Raw genomic sequence first — 23,776 nt, 5'->3', positions numbered from 1 at the left:
TACTGATTGGACTTTTTTTTTATGTGTTTGTTTGTTTGTTTGTTTGTTTGTTTGTTTGTTTGTTTGTTTGTTTGTTTGTTTGTTTAGAAGATCCTTGCCAAATTATTCAATTGAAAAACATTTTAAACATACTGTATAACAAAGACCCAATGAGTGTGATTATTTAAATCCTTTTACATAGATAAACATTGTTAAGTGTTTTTAAATGAATTTCTCTACAGCAGCAAAAGGAATGACATAAGCCTTCATTTAATTTCAAGTTTAGTTGGGGGGGGGGGGGGGGTGATTATCTGTCAAAGATGAGAGAGGCCTTTTTTATTTTTATATGTACGCTTCCACTGTGAGAGAGCTTGACGAGAAGAGATAAACTGTTGGAGCAATTATTGTATTAGAAAATGGAAGAAATACCAGATCACTGACATTCTCCCTCTACCTGGGGCTCCATGCAAGATCCACCCTTTACTTTCTACAAAATAAAAATAAAAATTTCAAATAAAAGTCCTTTCGAAGATGGTCAACAATTTATCTACTCTAGTTTTTCCAAAATTCCTTAAACTCTTTAATCTACTTGCTTTTTAATTTCTCTTGACATTGCAAACAGGTCATGACGCTTCCGCACTTTAACACCGATCTACAAAATATCTGGACCGTGCGCTGCCTCATTCCCGTCTAATCCCGTCACCTGCAGAGTCTATATTCCTCTGCTCTCTGACAGCAGAGGGGCGTGGCCTGGTGAAGTCGGTCTTTTCGGAGGGAGACCATTCACCCTACGAGACTCACTATGTTTTCAGCACTGCAACGCGTCCCAAGGATGCATTTGTTTCTTTATTTTTCGTTACTGTTCGCGGGTGTGCTTTGCGATACCGACGCAGAAGAAGAGGAGCATGCTAAGCACACGTACACGGTGGAGATGTTTAACGAGGCGGTGCCCACTGCACCCCACTTTGTCATGTTTTACGCTCCCTGGTAAGTAATTTGATGCATACCAAGTGATAGAAAAGTAAGATAAATGAAAATAGTATCGATAAAGTTGACCGTTTTTATCAGCAAATCCTGTGTGGGGAAGCGATTTCGTTGGGATTAAAACTCGCCGGCTTTTAGCAACTAAACTAGTTAGCATGTAAGCTAGTTGGCTATTCCTAAACCTTAGTAGAAACCGGTGCCTTAGTTTAGCTTAGCTGCTAAGAAGCTAGCTAGGTAGCAGATTCTCTGCTTTAAACAAATTATGTGAACCTTTAAGAGTTGCACACAGCTTTCAAGCCCTGAAGTTAATTTTCAAACGTAATTGCTCATCCCAAATGCTTTAAATCGTACAGTTAACAATTCTATTTCGTCCTTAAATTGTAAAAATCTGTGCTTACGTGGCACGAACCGATTGACTGAACTTGCATCACTAATTAAAAGCCCCCCAGGACCACCTTTGACAGTTTAATACAAAAAAGGAGTATACCCTAAATTCATAAATTCTTTTTCTTCATAACATACCTGGAAAGTTGCCAAAAAATAGTACAGAACTTGTTTGGCAAACCTAGAATGTGCAAACCTGCAAAAGCTCAAACGCCAATTGGGCCAATATGCTAGTCTACTACTTTTGATTTTTATCAATTCTACGACGCATGCACATTTTCTTTTAGAAAGCATCCTCTGGGGATCTTAGTCTGCCTGCAGATTAGTAGTGCAAGAAGTAGTTTTGCATATTTAAATGGAACCTTATTATCCACAGAAAGTAGATTGTTTCACCACAAATGTGCCTAGCTTGCTCACTTGGTCAGTGAACGATATGGCCTCTACAAGATTTATTTGATTCAAATTTCAGAAAATCAGTTTAAAAGATTATATATTGACAACATATTGATATATTAACAAAAAAATATCCAAACTCATGTTTTTCCAGGTCCAAAGAAATGGATGCTAACATCTTCAGGCTGAAATGAACTGATTCGCCTGTCAACAGTGCATTACATGTCTTTATTTTTTTAATATCTCTAAAAGAAAACTGTTTTAAAGACCTCTAACAACCATAACCTCATCTGAAATTGCACTTCTCTTTTTATATATTTAATTTACTCCTTTTTACTCATAATTATTATTGTTTATATATTTGCATATTTGCACCCTAACTTCCTTTTGTTTTGCACACTCATGTCTTGTTGTGCCTCTTAGTCTTAAGCTGCTCTAATTTTGTTACAATTTACTATTGTGATGACTATACAATGATTGTAAAAAGGAAAGATTAATGTCTATAGAGGTCATCTGCTTGAAACTTTGCCCACGTCTGCTGCTTTCTGCAGGTGCGGCCATTGCCAGAGGTTACAGCCGACATGGAATGAACTGGCTGAGAAATACAACAGTATGGACGAGCCACCGGTGTATGTGGTAAAAGTAGATTGTGTTCAGGACACCAAGTTCTGCTCCAACGTCCACGGCGTGAGAGGCTATCCCACGTAAGTAACAGAACCCCAAATAACTTTCAAAATGTTCAACTTTTGATCAGAAGTCTTTGTTTCTTTGTTTTTTTTTTCGAAGTATGGTACTGGGATTTGGGGTTTGGCCACTACTGTTTATAGTTAACTAGAAAAAAGAATATTTATATTTGCTTGTTCACATTCTTCACATGGCTATAACTGAGTGTTTTTCATAAATGGCTCAATTAAGCTTCTTAATGTTAGAATTTTGCATGTTTTTTGCTGATTAACAAATTGTTGACCTGCAGAGCTCAGTTTTAGTTAAAATGTAAACCCCAGCTTTGTCTTGGATGTTTCTGACTTAACTTATAATCATAGAAAATGATTGACAGAATGACTGTTTTTACTACGTTATGCTTTTGAGTTCACAAGTCTGGGAGGATAATTAACTCCTTCGCTAAGGTTCGCATAGAGATGACAGTATTTTCATAGTAAATGTGTTTGTTTTACTCTACAGGCTTTTGTTGTTTAAGCCAGATCAGGAAGCAGTGAAATACCAGGGTCCCAGAGACCTGCAGTCGTTGGAAACATGGATGCTCAAGACGCTCCAGGCGGAACCTTCAGTGAGTGTCGATGCCGTTCTCTAAAGGATTGATGATTTGGGTCCGCTCATGCCTGCATGTGTTTGCCCTCCAGGAACCAGAAAGTGAACTGGAGCCACCGAAAGCCCCGGAGCCCAAACAGGGCATGTATGAGCTCACTGCTCTCAACTTTAAGGAGCACATATCCAAAGGTAGCTGTCTTTAGTGCTTCATCATATGGGCATTTTTAAGCTGGTGAAGTTAGCGGCTGGTCCCAGTTTAGGGCAGTTGCATCCTGCTATAACATACTTTCAGTATTGTTTTAGTTTGAATGTTCTTTCGTTGCCTTGATTTGCATAACTGGCATTTCAACACTATTGGGAACACTGAAGACCTTCCAGTCTCTCAACTTATGTTTTTGATTCATCAGACAGTTACAAACGCAAACAGTACATGAAATATCTTTCTTAAAATGTAGGCTTCTGAGGTTCTTTCAATTTATTTTATTTGAATGAGAAATAAAGTGTGTGTTCAAAACAGTGGTTATAGTTCCCAATTTAACATACTGGCTAACCCTGTGCTAGATCTGGTGTTCTGTTACAACTCTTCACGTAAATCAAATTTTCATATTTAAGTTTAAACACTCTGGTGCAATTCTAGACATTGTTTATATCCTTCATCAATTTATTTTCTACTTTTAATCATCTGCTGGGTTTTTCCATTTCCATTTTGTTTTCCAGGGGCTCATTTTGTGAAGTTCTTTGCACCCTGGTGTGGCCACTGCAAAGCCATGGCCCCAACATGGGAACAGCTGGCCACCACCCTGGAGCACTCTGAAGATGTAAAGATCGGAAAGGTGGGTCTCTTTAACACTTTTCTGCAGCGTCATTCTTTGATTAACATTACTCACATTCTCAAATAAAAAAGTTATTTTATGACACAAAGATATCAGATGTTTGCTTGTTCCTTATAAAAACTTAATATATCTGAAAGTACAGAAGAGTAGTGTTTACAGACTGATCTGTTTGCATTCTGGTTCGTGCTTTTCCGGCGGGACTCAGGTGGACTGTACTCAGCACTACGAGGTGTGCTCTGATAACGGGGTGCGGGGATATCCCACTCTGCTCTTCTTCTATAACGGCCAAAAGGTGAGGGTGAAGTTGTTTTGGTGACCATCCCGCACAAAGAAGCTGAAAGTCTCAATCTTCTTAAACCTGTTTTTGTTTTTAAATCTCTTTTTATAGAAAGAACAGTACAAAGGAAAGAGAGACCTAGACTCTTTCAAGGACTTTGTGGACAACCAGCTGAAAGCTCTTCAAACTGAGGAGCACGAGCACGAACTGAAGGAGGAACAGCAGGCGGCAAACGAGATCCCAACCGAGGAGCCGGCCAAGGAGGAAGCAGAGGTCTGTTTGAATAAAACATGTTCTTGTGTCTATTTACTCTGTGTTTCAGCAGCAGCAGCAGCAGTAGTTCAGTCATATTTTTCTCTGAAATGACTTTCAAAGCAGAATTTACTCTTCCTCTCTCTACCTCTAGTTTGGTCTAAAATCTTCATCACACTGGAAAGTGGTTTGAGCAGCATCATGTAAGTGACTTCTTGGTTCTTTTGTTAGCAGACATGGGTTGTGTGTCTGATAACAAAAGAACCAAGAAGTCAGTTAATATGTTCACACTTCAGTTTGATGTTCAATCATCTTCACTTGTGTTATTACCTTAAGGAGGCCATGTTTATAAATCACTGTTTGGCTGCTTAAAGCAGAAATGTCATCTGCTATGACACAACCAGAGGAATATATTATGTTTTTAAGGCGGAATCCCCTTTTAGAATCCGTTAATATTGCTCTGTAGACATTGCATTGAAAAACAAAAAATACAATTTGGATGATGGAAATCGCACAACTGAGCAACCAGTCATCTCTTCAACGTTGGAGCAGCTGTCACACGTTGGAGTTTTGTGTTTATTAACCATCAGAGCTCCGTTGGAAACACCTTTTAGAATAAACACGGGGCAGCTTCCGTTTATTTTATCATCACATGTAAAAGTACTTCCTAAACACCGTCTTCTTCTTCTATGTTGGTAGATCTATAGTGCCTTTTGCATTGATAGTGATTGGTCAGTGGTTTCATAAATAATTGTGATGTGAATGGGGATTCACCATCATGCAGACATAGAGCAGAGCAGTTTGATCATCCTAACCTGCTCTTTACTCTGTCCTCAGTCCAACGTGTTGGTCCTCACTGAGAGCGACTTCGATGAGGCTGTAGCAAAGGGCTTCACCTTTGTCAAGTTCTACGCTCCGTGGTAAGCTCATTATTGTCACATAAAAAAAAGACGGATGTTCAAAAAGACGGGTGCCTCTGATGCTTGGAAAAGAGCTCCGTAAGTGCAGAAAAAAAGGTGCAAATAGAGTTTGCCAGACTGATACTTTCATACTTTTTTATTTTTTATTTTCAAAAGTGTATCTGTATTTGCCCATTTGTTAAGTAGTGTGTATGTGTTGGTAGAAATGCACAAATAGTAAAAAATAAAAATACTGAAATAAAAAAAATACACATTTAAAAATGCAAATGTACGCTTTTTTAATGTCTTTTTTTTTGCGTTCCTTTAGTATTTATTTTTCAGGTGAATCAAATTTGCTGTAACTCTACATCCACACACCATTTTCCATTTTGTGCAGTGAAAATGTTGACTTGGTCCTATTAAACACTTAAATTTGTTTGATAAATCTTTAGAAAAGTTGAGTTTTCGTGCTAACAGCATTGTGTCCCCTTTGTTCCGTGTATCCTCCACCCCTCTGTTGTGCAGGTGTGGTCACTGCAAGAACCTTGCTCCAACATGGGATGATCTCTCCAAGAAGGAGTTCCCTGGCCTCACCGACGTCAAAATTGCCAAAGTGGACTGCACAGTGGAACGCACACTTTGCAACAAATATTCTGTAGGTCCCTCTTTCTGACTGAGTTCTCTGAATCCGACTCCTGTGAATGAATCTCACTGCTACTTGGGAGAACAGCTGCTTCAATGAGATGCAATAGCCGTTATAAATCTGTTAGGGAGTCTTGTTTTAGCTTTTGGAACAACAAAATCTAGGACGTTTCAGTGATGTTTTGTCATCATGTTAGTGCGTCTTAGCACCCTGCTGAATTTTTGTTTTGTTTTTGTTTTTCTAGGTGCGAGGTTACCCCACATTGATCATCTTCAGAGCTGGAGAGCAGGGTGATGAACATCACGGTGGGCGGGATCTGGAGAGCCTGCACAACTTTGTGATGAAGCAGACGAGAGATGAGCTGTAGAAGTGAACTAGTCGGCACTCACTCCCTTCCGCTCCGCGTGCCCACACAGGGTCTCTGACCTCACCTCATATCTGGACGGGGTCAGCCGTGGTCACTTCTGTCCTTGTTTAAGTACAGAGTGACTGAGTGGAGTGTTTGGAATGTGAATGTATTTCTTGTCGCTCAACCTAAATCTGAATCAGGACGGTCAATGGTTGAGTCTGTAAACAAAGTGTCCGAGCACTTCTGCATTGATTAAAACCAAAACCTTGAAAATGTGTAACGATGTTTAGGAAAAAGGCTGCTACGCAGGTTTTTGCCTTCTGATAAAATCTTTGCTGTTTGAGCCTTCTTTACCATTTGACTTTTTTCAACGCAGAATTTTGTACACCAGATCTGTTTTTTTTTTGTACATTGAAAGCACTTCATGTTGTCACTGCAGAGGCTGTGTCTGTGATTCTTTTCATGCCACTTGTCATCTATGTACACAACTCTCAGGGAAACATCTCGCAGACATTTGATGGAAGCTTTTTATGTTTTTTTTTGTATTTGTCTTTTTTTTTCCTGGAGTCAGAAAAGTCAATAGATTTAAAAATGAATCAAACCAGTGAAAAAAAATACATTTTTTTCTGATTCCTGTGGTCTTTATAGTCATCTTTAAAATTGTCAGCTCTGAACCTTTATTTGGTGCCAGACTCACTCAGCATTACTATTTGTGTGTTTTCCTTTCAGATAAATGTAATTTGCTCTCTGACCTTATCTCTTATATGAGCTGCAAATGTCTTGATTTAAAAATTCTAATCTCTTATCAAATGTAATGTTCGCTGGCAGCTGGAATTAAGTAATACATTTGGGGAACAAAGTAGATCACGGTCAGGTGGACTATCTGTACTATCTGTGATTGCCTTTTTTGGAAAAACGTCATACCTTCAAGGTCCTCGTGGGATTTTCCATCGGATAGCTGGAGAAGACTAAAACAGACTTGCTCTGCAGTAAAATTCTGCATAAAATCATTTTCTTATTAAAACATTTCACCCCTAAAATGCATTACACTTTTGGAGATTTGAGACAAAAACAAAGCAGTGAATTGGGATGAACCATTATCAGAACCCTCTCGTTAAATCTTCCAAATGTCCTTTGACCCATCTGAAATGAAACGTGATGAAGGACGTGCTTTATTGTCCAGACAAGGTACATAAACAGGCAGTGACATGGCACTTTTTGGCTTTTTTTGTTTTCTTTTCCAATAAACATTTTAATGAATAGCACATGACCTTTGGAACTTCAGTGATGGAAGTATTTTCTGATATATCTATATATTTTCCTTTTCATGGGTTGTGCAAAACCCACAGATGTTGCACAGAAAGTGAATAGTGGCAAGTTGCGACATGAACTTTGATAATAAAGTTGTTTTTTTTTCCAAAAATAAGGTATTTCCATTTCGTTCTTGTATTAAAGATGTGATATTTTTTTATTTCTTTTAATAAAAGGTGCAATAAATAAGCGGAGAATGTACAAGTATTTACAAAAAACAGTCTTAACAGGATCACAAATGTAAACAGCAGCTTACCAGAGGTATATTTTGTAGTTTAAGATCGGTTAGGCACACACGGTAGTTTAATTATTCTTGGATATATATACTTTGTCATTCATAAGTGTTCTCTGAAGATTGCATGCCATTCAAGGATCACACCATGTCTTTTATACGAGGACAAGAAACATACATTTCATCCTCAGGGTCAATAAAGCGAAGGATTTCAGAAAGCTAACTTTACCCAAAAGGTTTTCCACAACCTCTCGACAGGTCGTCAAGGGGGTGAAAGGGTTTGTTAGCTCTCCGAGTGCAGCAACACGGAAATGGAAATGGTTGTTTGTGGCATGTCGGAGGGATAGAGCTGTATTCTTTAGTCATGTGAGGAAAAACACAAGCAGAGCCACAACATGCATCACGCTGAACCAGCCTGGTGAATCACAGCTCAGCCTGAGTCTGACAAATATTGACACGGAGGGGATTATTCAGAGCAGTCCATAGCTAAAATGGTCTGTGGTCAGGTTGGTTCAGTCCATACAGTATTTTGGGAGAGCAAATATGGCTGGAGAAGAAAATACAGTTGGAGAAAGGGAAAAAACAGCACATGTATAAACTCCGATGGGTCATTTATTTAATGTAAAAGTCCTGTGCTGAAGGAAAACCTGCATTTCTCCTGTGACTCGTTTAGACGAGTTTCTCATCACTATTTGAAGCTTCTCAAAACAGATCCATCAGCTCATGGAGAGGAGATGATAAAGAAAGCAGCAGTCTGGCTTGGCCCACAGAGGTTTTCGTCTGGTCCTCTCTGTGAGCTTTAGGTGCATCAGCCCATTAGGCATTCCATAAAAAAACCACACACAAGGACTCCATTTTTTCTATTCAGTCATGGACGTCCTTGAGGGGACAGCCCAGCTAAAAAGAAGCTGGTTCAACTGCTGGAATAGATGACAAAAACACATGCAACAATAGATCCTTAATTGCATTTATCCTTTTCGATTGCCTTGTTCCAGATGCAAGTGGAGGAATTTCTGATCATCTTTGACTTTTGGGGGTAGATCACCTTTGGTGAAATCACTGCAGCGTATCCTCGCTGGCGTCGGCGTCAGTGGCAGCCGCAGGCGCGCACCACCATGTTTTTGTACTTCTTCAGAATGACGTTGGAGTTGTCATCGAAGTAGAGCACTGAAATGGCGTGGAGTTTGGTGGGGGCGCAACATGGCTTTGGCACATTCTCAGGGTTCATCAGGTGCACCTGAAGAAAAAAAAGTCGATACTCTTTAATCATCAAGCACGGATGACTAAAACAAGTCAATTATGACACTCCGAAAGGCCTCTCTTATGCATCACCGACACAATCCTAATTCCACAGGATTTATGTTACAGACACTTTCCCTCAGGACAGGAAGGGAGACCTAAAAAGACTTGTGCCTGGAATACACATACATACTAAGTACTCACCAGCGTCTGCACGATGGCGTGGTTGGTTGCATTCATGTGGGCGTTCAGAGGAAAGGAACATTCTCCGTCACAGTAGTTGGCTGCGTAGCCGTCAGGCGCAATGATCCAGTCCTTAGAGACACATCCAAGTCAGCTTGCTTTGTAAAAAACAAGTCAGCTTTTCTGTCAAAATGTTTATGCAGTGTTGTGTTAAAACTAAACAGGGGCAAGTTTGGTGAAAGTGCAATTTTTAAAGATATCCGTGTCCTTGTTTTGTTCTTCTTTTACATTTGTTGCTTGCTGTAATATGACTCAAGGAAGGACTGCGGAGTCATCCTTCCTTCCCGTCTCTGACTGTTTCCTTCTGATGAATTACCGACTTGTTTTTCCTCAATCCAACTTGTTTCAGGGATTTTTATCTAGATTTTTTTTTCTCTGCCAATTGAACATAATCTATTTCACTTAGGGGGTTTTTAATGTTGTCTCTCCATAGGCTTTAAAGATAAATGCTAGGATATTAGGTTGGTAAATTATTTGACACAGGATGTATTTTATTTTGAAAGGAACTTGTAGGTGCTGCTGTCTAAAGTAAGATACATTAATATTGTTACTTTTATAATTCAGTTATTGTAAATATTTCAAAGCTACATTTTATTCATGAAAGAGTTAATGACCATAAAAACCAAGAAAATAGGATTTTTCCAACTTTGTGGCTCTCGTTTGGTTTTGGCAAGTAAGAAACTAACCCAAACAGCTCTTTTAGCTCCTGTCCTGCATATGAGTCTGAACACACGTTTGGCTCCTGACAGGCAAAAGTCTTCACCCTAGAGTTTGGTTGTGAGGGTTTCTGTAAGTGATCTCCCTCTAGATGTCAGTGCTGTGTTAACAGCCAAAAGCTTGTTTGCAAAGATGTATGAAACTCTTCTCTTCACTTCTAAGTTGTTGTTTTTTTCCACTCAGACAGACACACCTGCAGTCTGACATTTTAGCTGCTCACTCGCTCATAATTGACTCTTTTGCCCTTCATATCTGCCTTGCTATGCTGTACTAGTTTCTTATCACTTGGTGATAGTAACCTGCTGTGTTTATGTTGAGGTGTACAAATCAGTTCTCTGCTTTTCCTACAAACTTACTATCAGCAAAGAAAGAGGTCATGTTGACTTTGTTAAATCATTTAGATATAAGACTTTCTCTGTGCAGAATTCATCAGTTTGACTGGCTTAAATATCAAAATAAAGTTTTTTATAAATATAAATCAAATTTCTTATTTTTTTTAAATTCAGATTCAGATTTATTTTATTGTTCCTGGGAAATTGCCTGAATACCAGTTGCTTCTTCACATAGACAAAAACATACAAACTATTTTTCTTCTTAGAGCTTTATTTTAAAATAAAATAAAAATTACTTTTGACGTCCTCAGGGCTGTGAAGTTAAATAAGTGTTTTTGAAAAACTAAATAAATAATGCCAGATCTGAGATTAGATTTTAACAAACTGACATGTATTTAATTATTTTGAATATTACTTACGTTTATTTTTTACCATGTCCTATCTTTCCTTTTAAAGTGTCCAAAAAATTATTTTCATCATAAGTATCGAAATAAATATATTTGTGGGGAAGTTTTATTGACAATAGTACAATTTAGTGCATATCTTGTTAAGGAGCATATTACCGGTAATCATTTTTTCCAAGATGTGAAAAATAGAAAAGAGACTTTTAAACTGATTATTTGACACACCTGGTCGTGAAGTTTGTGAATTTGACTTTATAAGAAATTTGAGTTTAAAGTCCAAAATAGAAGAACTTCATACAAAAATTAGAATATGGAATAATTCCGCAGGTATCACTGTGGTGTGTAGTTTATCCCAAAGATCATTTCTTTCTTCTTTCATCTGTTCTACAGTTTTCTTGGGTTTCAGTACTGTCATCAGACACCATCTGACACTAAGATGGCTTTAAACAAATGATATGAAATTACCTGCCAGCCCAGCTCTCGGAAGCTGACGTACAGCTCATGTTTTCTGCAGGCAGTCCTCTGATCGCTGCTGTTATAATCTGAAACAAAAGGAGACATTTTTTTGTAAACTCTGTGACGACAGCAAGCAGTCCTTAAGAACTGTTGTCAAAGATGGTCCAGATGTCTAGCTGCACAACAAAAACCTCCATTTCCTAAAAAATATAGATGTGTGGAAGTAAATCTACATTATTAAGTCTGAGGGTATCTCCCATGATGCCCTGGGTGGAGAAACAAGAGGGCGTAAACAAAAGCACAAGTGCTCATTACAGCAGTTGCTGCACAATCATGTGCTGGCTAACACAGCAGAACACGAGCCCCAATAAATTCACTAAAACTCACAAATTGCTTGGCAACATCTCAAGCGGTGGAACAGCGAAGACTGCAGTGGAACTCTTTTTATGAAGTTCTCAATTATCTGTTCCACTCCGCAGAGCAGTCAACTGCAGACAGGTGTAAGTTTGTTGTTTTTTTTCACTTGAAGAGGTCATAGTTGGCACTGGTGGCCACACTGAAGTCAAGATGATGATGCAGACTTTCCAGCTAGGACTCTGTCGAGCTCACTTTCTCTGTCATGCCTCATAGATTTGACCATTTTTGTTCATCGAGAGAGTAGAATGATGAGAGGGCGAAAATGGCCACGATTCAAGACCAAATCCTAATCCAGGAGGCGATTGTTTAACAAATTCCCCAACAAATTAAACCAAATTATCCTTCCTCTGAGTGAACATGCCAGACTTGATCTGCAGTTATGCTTTATAATTTACACACAGACAGTTTGTTATAGTTTCATTTGCGATTTTTACTGTTTATATTTTAAGAGACAATGACTAATTCTGAAACTTTGTGTTCCGATTTAACGTATTTATTTGCATTTTGTTATCATATTAAACTTAAATAATCTCTTAAATCTATACATCAATAATATCTACAATTAGAAGTCATGAATTGTATTTTCCGTTCAGGTTTTTATGAGTTTTTGCCTGTCAGAAGGAGCATGAGTCAGACCACAGTCCTGAAATCTGTCACTGCCACCACCCAGCCACACACCTCACTGTTTAGTCAGCTGGAGGTGGGGGGGATAACACACAGGGAGTACACACCAACATGTTTCAGCTCTACAAGGCTTGTTAATGTTGGTTCTTTGATCCGTTTGGCCATCATTCGTTACAAGTGTTGCTGGCAGAACATAATACAAATTGACACGCACTCATAAATGCTCGCAAAGGTCTTGATGTTTATCTGTTTTACAACCAAAACCACCTAAAAACTGCCCATATTCAGACTGCACTGCACACCACGTTGTATCTGGAGCTGTCTGAAACAAAACAAAAACCCACAACAAGATTGTTGAACTTAATTAATTCTCAGATTGAGAAAGCAGGAGCATTGCTTACCAGATTGTGGTAAACCTGCATTTCCTGCCCTGCCATTATCCAGACTAGCACCACCAAATATGCATGGTGTCTAAACAGATTTTATAGGGAAGATTATGTCTTTATCTCTGTGGGCCGACAAGTGGCCCCATGTGGCTTTTAAAGTGCCACTCCGGTCATCTTTTGATCTCTTGTAGTAGTGTTCACTGTGGTCTTTTGAAAATGAGTATGCCGTTTTTTCAGCCAAAATTAAAAAAAAAAAGTTGTTTTCTAGGTCATAGTTTCTGCAGAGCAGCAATAGTTTATTATTTACCTCTGAGTAATGTTTGTGAGGAGTAAGCCCACCCCTACTTCAAATCATCGATCTGTTTGCACTTTCTCCCGCTAGCTTACAGCCCCTCAAACCTCCAATCTAACATTAGCGGTGCAAAAAAAGGGCGAGCGATATTGGAGCTATCCTGCTGTACAGTTTGGAGTCAGATGCCAGCTCAGACGAGGAAAACAAAGACATACATGGATGTATTTGTCTGCAAGTGGGTCCATCAGAAGGGAGAGGGAAATTTCTACATCCCACCTACTAACTTTCTCTAACGGCAATATATTGTCTGCCCCTGATTCACAACAACCAGACACAAAAAATACTCAGAAATGAAATTTTAAGCTTAATTGTCATTGTATATGTCCTCCATCATGAGAAAAATGTCTAAAGAACATGTTAAAAACAACATTTTCGTTGGAGTGGATCTTTAATTGTTCACAAATAACTAAGTTTTAAACCATTTAGTGGTGTGGTCTGAATTGTTTTTATTTATTTATTTTATTGTGTGTGGAAATGTGCTGTTGCTATCAAACATTGCTGTTCCTGGAATAGCGGAGAAAGCTTTTGAATGCAAGAACTTTCACTGCTATGCAGCTCCTCTGCATCCGAACTAACTTGTTATGATCTAAAAACTCCCTTCAACTGATTATCTGGTAGTATTTTTATTTTGATGCAATTTGCTAAAACGACTCATAAAAGAAAGGAAATTAAAGGTAAAACAGAGAGCTGCAGTTGGTGGGGTCAAGAGGTCAAGGAGCGTTCAATAACTGTTTGACACAGTCAGGCGTTTCCCTGTTTTATAGGGTTCCTTCCTTTCTAATAGGAAGAGTAGTTCAGTGTGTCTGCTAATGTGGAAATATTATAGTTGCAAGTATTCACAGTTGCATGCAGTCAGCAGTGTGTGTTTGCGACTATGAACGCAGGTGTTTTCCCATAAAAGTGTGTCACAGGCGACAGTAGTCCCCTGTCCAATGACAGACCTTCACAGGTGAGGTGAAACACAGATTCTGGCACAGAAACTGTAGGATATCATTGTGTTTTCCTAATATTATTCTTGCACATAAGACTTTACATTGTTGCACACAGTGTGGTTAAACAAAGGAAATTTTCAAGGACAAAGGAAATGTAGACAAGGCTGGGAACCGTGTTTGTTTGGAGATTGGTGCCTTTTGAGTTTGGGTTTTCTTGATTTTAGGTTGTTCCACAATACTTTTTTATGTTTAATTTAAATTTGCTTTTTCAATTTCCCAGCTTGTTTGGACCATTTTGTTTCAGATTTGTATGTTTTTTTACACTTAAGCTCTAAGTTTGCTTTTTGTTACGTCATGTTTTTTGTTTCACTCATCTATCTCTGTCTCCAATACATGGATTCTCTACAGACACCCATCCTGAAAGATTGACTCTATTTAAATTTACAATAAATGGAGAATTAATGTGAGAATAACCAATGATTTTACATTGAAATTTGTACTGAATATTTTGTCTAATATTCTTAATTCAGTGTGCTTTCAAATTGCTCGTGGAGGTTAAAGGAAGCTGCAGTGTTCATGATCAGGTTGGATGACACTGCTAAAGAAGTGGTGGACAAATTTACTTAAAGATACAAAAATGTGATTTTTGCCTCTCATATGAATTGTAGCATTTCTATATCAATAAAATTATTTTTTGCAGCATCAAAATATGACAGATTGGCATTTGTTTTGTCATTATTTTTATGTATACATTTGAAAATGTCCTTTCCCAGCCTACAATAAAAGTTTAAACACAATGAATAACCCATTTCTGCCCCAAGACTCTTCTATTATTACAAATTAACATACGGTAATCCTCAAATATTAAATAAGAAAAGCGACCACTTTTTGCAGTGTATCCTACAGACCTCTTTTCCTCCTCCCTCTCACACACCTACACATTTTCCGTGCACCTCCTGGCCTTAAAAGTAATCAGCATTTACAGTCTGTGGGGCTCTTTAAGAGGAATAAAGCTGATATTTACTGTGGGCTTTCATTGAGTGTAAAGGCTCAGATTTGTGGTGCCCATAAACCGCATCTCCCCTTCCTGCCTGTAAAATTTTAATGCCACACAGCTACTGCTAAGCTCCGGCTCCCAAGAGGCTTCCTTTCATTTATTTTTCCTTTTCCTGACAGGGAGCTGAGGTGGCAAGAAGGGTGAGAAACAGACTCTGAAATGGATAGCATGTTAGTCTAATTAAAGGTCACAGCACTTTGTCAGTCTTCCATTTAAGCTTGGCCGAAAAACAAGTACACAAATTAGTGAACTAATACCTAACTTTGCAGCTTTTCTTTTTAAAGTTCTTTCAGAACAAAGGTTGATGGTCAGCTAAGGAGCTCCTCTTTGTAGTTTCTGTTGAGTTTGCCAATCACAAAAACTTGTTGAAACCCTTTGAATGAAAAAAGTGCTAATGGGGGGGTCAGTTTCATTTCTGTTAACAGATGATGTGATTGACACTTAAAAATTTGTGGTTTAAAAAAATAAGAACAGACAAAATTGTGTCACCCCTTGAAACTTTGCAGATTGTTCAGTGGAGCTTCTCCTTTTCTTAGCCGTTTTTCTCATTGTTTTGAACTTGTCTCTGCTTTGTTTGTGGATTTATACATTTTTATTTTTTTCTCTAAATGTTTGATTGTTGCAATAAAACATGACAAAATGTATCTTTCTGAAATGATTCTTTTGGACAGTTTCAGGTCAATTGTGGAAATGTTGGGTATTAAAATGTGAAATATTTCCGTAAAAAAGAAGCTGGGTTTGTACTAAAAAGATATCAAGAACTGCCACAAAAACAGTTTTAAAGATACCTTATTAGAGCAAATTGTACAGTACAATTGGGCATGGCAGAGTAAGCAAGCCACCACTTCCCATCATCCATCGGTTTACGCTCTCTCCTGTTATCTTTCAGCTCCTCACACCTTCAACCTGACATTACCCGTGCAACAAAAGTGGTGAGCAATATTGCAGTTCTATAGTTGTACAGTTTTGAGCCGGATGGCAGCTCAGACAACAGACGTACATGGATCTATTTGTCTGCAAGTGGATGCATCAGAATGGAGCTTGTGGCTTTAACATCACACCTACAAGCTTTTTTTAATGGCATTTCTTTGTCTGCTCCTAATTCACAACAAGTTGAATAAAGAAATACTCAGAAATGCAGTTTTTATCTTAGATTTCTTTATATGCGTTCTCCATGAGAAAATGACTAGAAGAACATGTGTAACCCTTGTGCTATCCTAGGCACTTTAACATTGGGAGTTGGGTCATCTAGACCCACTAGACAGTGCTCTGAACCTTTTCTTCAATGATTTGTGATCTTCACTGGTGTCCATGGATTACATGAAATCCTCTTCACCTTTATCCACCTTTGTCATGGTAGGGATAATAAATCAATGTAAGGGTGGGGTCATCTAAGGTAGCACAAGGGTTAAAACACTAAAAACAGGATTTCCATTGGAGTGGGTCTTTAAGAGGTTAAAAATAACTTATTTTCAACATTAAAACTGAGCTTCAAATAGAATTTTAGTTCATTAAGCAAAAGACTGCAAAGTGTGCTCTTCTTTGACCTTTTCCCTGAACAGCAATAAGGGCTTAATGTTAAAATATTAGGCCGGGTTTCTTTTAATGGCCCTTTAACGCAAAAGCATACTGTGGCATTCCAGGTTACAGAAGTTTACCCAGCAGTGCTTGACCTGGAAAGGTTGATGTGTGAGTAGACAAACATCCTATTGGACCACGTGACACAGGCCGTCTCCACCACAACTTGATTCACATCGAGTTCACTGAGGTGGTGTCGCACCCCGTCCACCCAGCAGTCAGGGGTTGGGGTGGGGACAACAGCTCTTTCGATATGCACTCCGAGCTTCGGGCTGATATTAACCCTAAGACAGTAGCAGCCATTCATTAAGCTGAAGGAAACACTTTCACCCCTCGCTTCGCGAGGAGGAAAAAGCTGGAAATTATATTTAGCACAACATGCTCCGAAAATACAACAATCGAACTGTGTCGTTGAGGAGAGAGAACCACAAAGTTGGTTTCAGAGAGAGAAAAATCTGAACAGTGACAACTTTTGAAACTAGTTTTAGTTGAAATTGGAAGCATGAATCAAATTTTGAGAACCCTGGTGGCTCAAAAAGAAACTATTACCTCACTTACAGCCAGAAAGAGGACTGCAGTGAGGACACAGAAAGAAGGAAAATGTCACCGCTGTCTCTGACGTCTCTCCTCGTTTTTTTTTTCCTTCCCCCAACCACCACTACTGAAGTTTATCTTTCTTCCTGTCTTTCATCACAGAGGTTATTAAACCCTGTGAGTGAGCTCCGCCATGTCTAATTACTTCAACGGTAAACAAAAGGAGGCTGGGTGGGGAAGGAGTTAGGAGGACGAAGAGGGAGGAGAGGAGAAGAGAGGAGCGACAGATGAAAAAACACAGCTGGCAGTGTGCCGTGTTATTATAATTCTTTAAGCGATACTGTTAGCTGGGTTAGTCTTCTAGCTGCGCGGCTAATGACTGGCTACACCTAATTACAGGCCGCCTGTGCTGCTGTGTCAGGATGCAGTACTCCTTCCCAAGATGGTTGTTAGCCTCCCCCACAGCCAAAGGCCAACCCAACTCCCATTAACTCCCCAGCCTTCATCACCCACCAAACCCCAAATTACCTTTTAAGGTGTTGCATTGTTCGTTTAATGCTTTTTTTCCCCCCGTGCTCACAGCAGGCACACCCAGAGTGGGTGGAAATACGTTGACAAATCGAGAGGATTCAGGAAGTTTGTCCTCACAACCAAACCGATTTGCTTTCAAGAGCATCAAAAAGAAGGATGATTTATTGCACTTGTAACCACACTATTATTTCAAGTGCAGCTAATGTTGCAGAAACTTATTTGGCTTCATCTGTCCTCTTTTGACATCTGGAAGGTATTTGATATCACTTTTTAAATCAAGCATGTTACATTTGTAAATATGAGAAAATGAGCGTCCAAGGCCTCCCAGGGAATTCAGCTTGGAGAGTAAAGTTTCTACAGTTTTGAAAAATTTGCTTGAGTCTGGCCAAACTCAAATGTTTGAAATCTAAATGTAAATTTGCATAAACAGAAGTGAGGATGTCAGGACAAATAATGAAAGGAAACACGCCGATCTTACACATGAGTCAGGAGTCAGCAGTTTAGATAGGTGGAGCAGCTGATTCTAGGAGGAACACAGCATGAAACTATAAATGTAGGAGAAGGTTAAAGCAAAAACGTACTTCATGTGATAAAAATAGGCGCTAATAATGCAGAAAAAATAAAGACAACTTAAAGGATGATTAAGGGTGAAATATCCTTTTCGGGATCTGAAAAGGTGTACTGTAACTGTACCAAAACACAGACTAAAGCTCTGCGTCCTCATTTTGTGTCTCCCCATGAGTGCTTTGCAAGATGGATGCTCAATCCATCCATCGCTGCCTCCTCCCTGTCTTTGGAATGAGTGATGCCATATTGAAACCATATGCCCTCCTGAATTCCTCCCGGATCCTCCCATCCCATCCAATCCCAGCAGTCCTCCGCTGGCCGCGGACACACGGTTGTCGCGAGGAGGCCTCTCCGCTTCCTGTGTAGGATCTAAATATTTACACTCCCAGTGGTCCCGAGTGGCGAGGCGGAGGGGGCTTGATGTTTTGGGTTATGTAAAGTCCACATTTAACAGATTTTAGTTGTTGGATCGGGCCTTTGAACAGATTTGCTTCACTGAAAGTTTTCTCATCTCCCTGATATAATCTAGGACACAAAGGCAGAGCTGCGCTCATTAAATAAGCTTAGGATTGCTGCTTTCACTTCGTGTTAAAATGTTAGAACAACTTGGGGCAGAGGTGATGGCTGTGTAGAGAAATGCGGATGTGTAGCTAAGACTGAGGTAAACCAACTGCACTGTACCTTAACCAAAGACGAGGCTTTTGCTCTGTGTGGTGTACGCTATAGCTCTCATGACATTTAGTTATGAAAATCACCCCCCCCCCCTGTTCTTTTCAGGAGCACTTTAATAAAAAACCTATTAAGGAAGTCACTGAGGATAAACCTAATCTGTCTATCAAACACATCTGCTCACCCGCGCACATGGTACGATCTTTTAAACGGGGCTGAGGTGAACCGCTTTTCAGGTAGCCAAGATCCATTGCTATTTACAGCTGCATATGCAATTCTGCAAGCTTTGCTCTGGCACCAGTAAACAAAAAAGGTGTGGTCCACATTTAAAGGCCCATCCACATTGGGCACAGTTGCAAAAGTGTGGCAATTATGCTGCAAGTTCAACCAGACATGTCTTAGAAGCTTTTTTTAATGCCATCCATTTTGCAGGACTCATGGAATCACACATTTATTCAGGGGTGCAAGCATTGCCTCTGTATGAGCAGGGAGCTTAAAGCCCACCTTGCATATTTTCTACACCACTCAGAAAAAAAATTTTTTAGATTAACTTTCTGTTTCCTCTATCATGAGAAAGATGCCTACAAGAACACGTTGAAAACATCAAAACACCTTTTTTTTTATCAGTGTCTTTTTAAGTTCTAGTCTTCCGACTGTTGATGTACTTTGATCCTCACAAGGTGACTCTCTCATTGAGTGTTGCGCTCTCATTCAGCGCACTTCCAATTACAGAGCAAAAATAAAGGGAAAAGCACAGGAATACCTGGTAGAACATTTCTTTAACAGAGGCATCAGTTTCATTTTGACAACAAGGATTGTAATTCAACTTTTATGCTATTTTTCTTTTTAATGGGATCACTGATTTATTTGAGTTAGTATGAGGAGCTTTCATGCTGATCTAAAAATCAAACTTTGACTTTTCTGATTTACGGTTTGCTTCTTTATTGATGTTTGATACAAAAATTTACCTGTCAATAATGTGCGGCTGCATGCCCTAAAGACAAGAGCTGGAAGATGGAGATGCTGTTTGTAAGAAGATTTGGTAAGTCATTGTTATGTGTCTGGAGTCAACACACTCATTAAGTGAGATGAGTCTTTATCACAGCTGTTTTTGCAACACAACCTCTCCAGTCCAGGCTTTAGTTGGCTTAATTCAGCATCTCTGAGTTTGCCTTCAAGCCTGCTTAGTTTGGTGACACCATAAACCTCACTAAAACCACTTGGCTTCAATAACCAGAAAAATTTGGAAGATGAAAGGAAACTGGATTGTTCTTTGTTTAAATATCTGTCTGAGGGTCTCCAGACTGACCTGGTAGGCTTGACCCTCTGGATGCATCTTGCGGTTGCGTGGATCGGTTGCGGTTCTGTTGCCGCCGTTTTCCACCAGTGGAGCGTGCAGAGCGAATCTGCACCTCACTCACTTTGAAGAAAGCCACCATGAACGGCTGCTTCTCCAGTGCACCGTCACGTCCCACAAGCCCTGCCTCCTTACAGCTGATGCTCTGGCCTGTTATGAAAAACACATTTAACAATGTCTGACATGATTAAAGGTATGTTTGAGTTTTTTCCTTTATAGTTTAATTTTGTTGCAAAAAAACTGAAATTGGTTACAGTTAAGAATCGCTCACCGCTGCTGGTCTCTATGCTGACTTGGAGACCCAAGTTGTGCACCGGACTCATGACCCACAAGTTGCTGGTGGCAGTGATGTCAAACTCCAGCCAGCCCTCCTCAGCAGCCCACAGCATGCGAGACTCCAGAAGAAACAGATCTGCTTCTCTGTTGGAGCACAGCAAAAAATATTGAAGGTCAACTTCAGAGATATCAACAGTGAGTACGAGGCAAAGATAGTTTCAGGGATAGAGATAAATTATCATATTCTGACTCAGAGAGCTCTGGTGGTACTTTACCAAAAAGTTTAGAAAGTTGTAATCCTTGGCAGTTAAATTGTAGCAAAATAATAAGAAGAGTAAATGGTGTTTAGTGTTTTATGACCTTCTTAGAAGGTCTAAAGCGCACACACACACATTGACAAACTGATGGCGGCTCCGCTGCTGAACACTGGCGCCAACATATAACCACAAGGGGCAATGTGGAGTTCAGTATCTTGCACAAGGACCCTGTGAGGAAAGCCCCCTGCTAAACCCTGTGTGCTCATTGATGAGAGAGAAAGAGACCAAAAAAAAACTCAATTGGAATTTAGTCTATTCAATGATGAGTTGGATCAAAGTCATACAGAACGCTCTGGATCGTCACCATGACGGACAATATCCAGTAGGATGCACACAACTTATTTATCTGCGATGGTGTTCCTCATATGGCTTCAGGCCAATGTCTGGAAAGACAGAAGAAGCCCCCCCTGGTCCCTACTGGTCGCCTTCATCATACCTACATATTGAGTGGTCTGTGTCAGTGTCCCCTGCTCCTGACCACAAAATAATTTATAGCTTTTTTTTCAGTGATTAGGTCTCCTAACTGGATTCAACGGGTTTGCAGCTCTTTAGAATTCAATAAGAGGGTTAATTTAAGCAGAGTGTGTTAATAAATAAGTTCAAATTTGTATAAAAGTATAAAACGCCTGCATTTAGGATATGAAACCCTTCAACACTTTGACACATGGGCGGTAACTGAACCTGCAATCTTCTGATCAGAGATCAACTGCCTCTACTTATGCACCAAGAAGAATAAACCTTTTTTCCTAGTATTGTCTCTGGGTTTTTAAAATTGGTTATTTGCGATTTTTCCAAAAAACTAGAAAAAGTCTCCAAAAAATTAGTTTGAAAACCGCATATTTTACAATCTGACATTACTCTTTTCGTTTTTTTTTGTTGTTTGTAAAAACAAACAAAGCGTTTTTCCAAAAACGCCATTTTCCTTACACCTGATTATATTCTCAAAAGAGAACGGATCTCACAAGTTCATGAAGGTGGGTCGGCATATGTAAATACTAAAAAAATGCAGGTGCAGATACTTCTTTATTTGTCCTTTGTGCTTTATAGGTTCCTTCACATTCTTGTCCTGCGGCTGTAATAATACAGATGTGAAATAAAATGTTATGTTTTCTCTGAGAAGCAGAGGTGACGGGCTGACTTTTTTTGGGAAACTCAATGGGAAAATGGAAGCTTTTGACGTGTATCAACAGTTTCATCACAAAAATGACAGGAAGATGGATAACTGTAGTTAACAGTAACCACTGAGACAGAATGTGTTTTGTTTCACTGTGGATTGACCTCAAAGCCTACATCTCTAAGGACTGAGTTAGAGGGAGGAAGGAAAAGTTTGGTATCCCGCCACATTCATGTTAATATCATCCACCGAATAAAGTCTGTGTGAGTCAGACTGCACAAACATTGATGTGTCAAACTGAAGAAAGAAGTGTGACTATCAAAAAGATGTGAAGAAAACAGCCTCTGCCCCATAAAAGCAGTAATAACACAGCAGCAGGGTCCTCCTTCAGAACCAACATCAAAGCTTCGCAGTCATCCAGGTGTCTGCTAAAGGCCCCTGCGGTCGTGCCTCTGTAGCCCCTTTTTATTGCTCATTAATAAGTGTTTCTGACAGCTTCTGTGTGAGCTCTGCCACCCTGCTTTCCTGCTCATGAATGTATGTATGAGCAGCAGCCATTACAGCACCACCTGAGAACATGCTGTAAAACGTTTTATTGACTTTCTGCGTAAATGGACCAGAAATAAAAGGTCAGGGGGCAACATTTAAATTTTTTCTCTCAATGCAATAAATTCTGTTTTATAAATCTTTTAATTTGGTATAAAAAGTTGGAGTAGTGGTCATTTAATGTCTTTCTGGAAGACTATGAAATTAATAAACATTCCCAAAAAAGGTGGAGAGAAGGGACAGTAGTTCTTTATATTTCAGTAACTTTATTTTTCTGCATTACTAGTTTTTTCCACAAGTCATTCTTGGAAGAGCAATAAAACACACAGAACGGCAGCATTTCAATGCAGAAAAAGGCCCTGCTTGATACTATAAAAAGCCATCAGCAATGCAATTATTTATATTTTTGTGGTTTATATTTTTCAGTTACCATATTATGCTAAATTAAAGTTCAAAAGGTATATATAGATGTGCAGAGCTTATGAAGAGATGTCAATTTTCTCTTTTCCCAGAAATAGATTGAGTTTTGAGCAAACCTCAATTTAATTCCAACATATGCATATTTATTGTACTGCCATGTGCTGTTTACATTATATAGTATGTTGTAAACTGACTAAAGTCTTAGTCACCCCTCATTTACTGTAATTTAGCTTCAAAGAAACCAGAAAGTCCAAGGTTTTTATGGTTTCTTAGAAATCCTTCTTTAATTTTTTATGAAAAAATGCTGCTTTATTTTCTAAATAAATTGGCAAGCAAGTTAGAAAAGTCATCAGTTCTTTAATGATGTCACTTAGTGCTGTTGGTCTAGAGCTGAAAATTTTATGGACGCTTTTCAAGTAAAAGACTACGCCCCTTTCTGTGTCTAATCTTGAGGTCAAGTGAAAAACAAAACAACAAAACATGACAGGCAAGAAGCTGTATGTTTATCTCCATTTTGTTGTTTCACCATTTCACTGTAAGTAAATGGGAGCTGCTGTGATTAAGATAAAAAAAAAACGAGAGGTAATTTAGTGAAGTGACTTTACAGCATTTAATTGGAGGTTAAATGTTTTTTACAGATTAAATCCACCCTTTGATCTCCATTTTTGACATGTTTTTGTGTTGTTTTTACATCCCAAACTAATTTTCTGCACTCATCTATGAATATGTTTGATATGAAAAAAGAATTTATCCAAGGAGTGCACCAGTACAGCAAATGGCAAAAAAAAAAACTTACAATGAAACTCTGTGGAAAAATTACATCACTCTCATTTTGTGGGAGTGAATAATTTATTTTTTTTACCATGTCAGATCACGGGCTCCAAACATCTTTAAAGACCCACT

The 23,776-nt window shown here is 39.0% G+C and overlaps 2 protein-coding genes across 2 annotated transcripts in view; one reads left to right on the top strand and one right to left on the bottom strand.

Moving 5' to 3' along the window:
• The first annotated feature begins 643 nt into the window (after nucleotides 1-643).
• Nucleotides 644-7,688, top strand: txndc5 (thioredoxin domain containing 5). Its single transcript, XM_004080966.5, has 10 exons — nucleotides 644-966; nucleotides 2,292-2,444; nucleotides 2,923-3,028; nucleotides 3,102-3,198; nucleotides 3,727-3,842; nucleotides 4,048-4,134; nucleotides 4,231-4,392; nucleotides 5,209-5,291; nucleotides 5,796-5,925; nucleotides 6,158-7,688. Exons 1-10 carry the CDS (start codon nucleotides 782-784, stop codon nucleotides 6,278-6,280), a joined length of 1,242 nt encoding a protein of 413 aa, XP_004081014.1. The 5' UTR covers nucleotides 644-781; the 3' UTR covers nucleotides 6,281-7,688.
• Nucleotides 7,689-7,698: 10 nt separating this feature from the next.
• bmp6 (bone morphogenetic protein 6) overlaps nucleotides 7,699-23,776 on the bottom strand; it is a 41,171-nt gene continuing 25,093 nt past the window's right edge. Inside the window, exons 3-7 of the mRNA XM_004080965.5 lie at nucleotides 20,472-20,620; nucleotides 20,153-20,350; nucleotides 11,206-11,282; nucleotides 9,249-9,359; nucleotides 7,699-9,042 (exon numbers count right to left, since the gene is read on the bottom strand). Of these exons, the coding sequence (XP_004081013.1) occupies nucleotides 8,893-9,042; nucleotides 9,249-9,359; nucleotides 11,206-11,282; nucleotides 20,153-20,350; nucleotides 20,472-20,620 (685 nt within the window). The 3' untranslated portion in view covers nucleotides 7,699-8,892. The remainder of the gene's footprint in view (nucleotides 9,043-9,248; nucleotides 9,360-11,205; nucleotides 11,283-20,152; nucleotides 20,351-20,471; nucleotides 20,621-23,776) is intronic.

The sequence above is a fragment of the Oryzias latipes genome, chromosome 20 (genome assembly GCF_053564925.1).
Source record: "Oryzias latipes strain Hd-rR chromosome 20, Olatipes_Hd-rR_3.1".
NCBI lineage: Eukaryota > Metazoa > Chordata > Actinopteri > Beloniformes > Adrianichthyidae > Oryzias > Oryzias latipes.
Note: the sequence above shows the minus strand (reverse complement) of the source record. Positions and strands in the feature narration are given on the sequence as shown.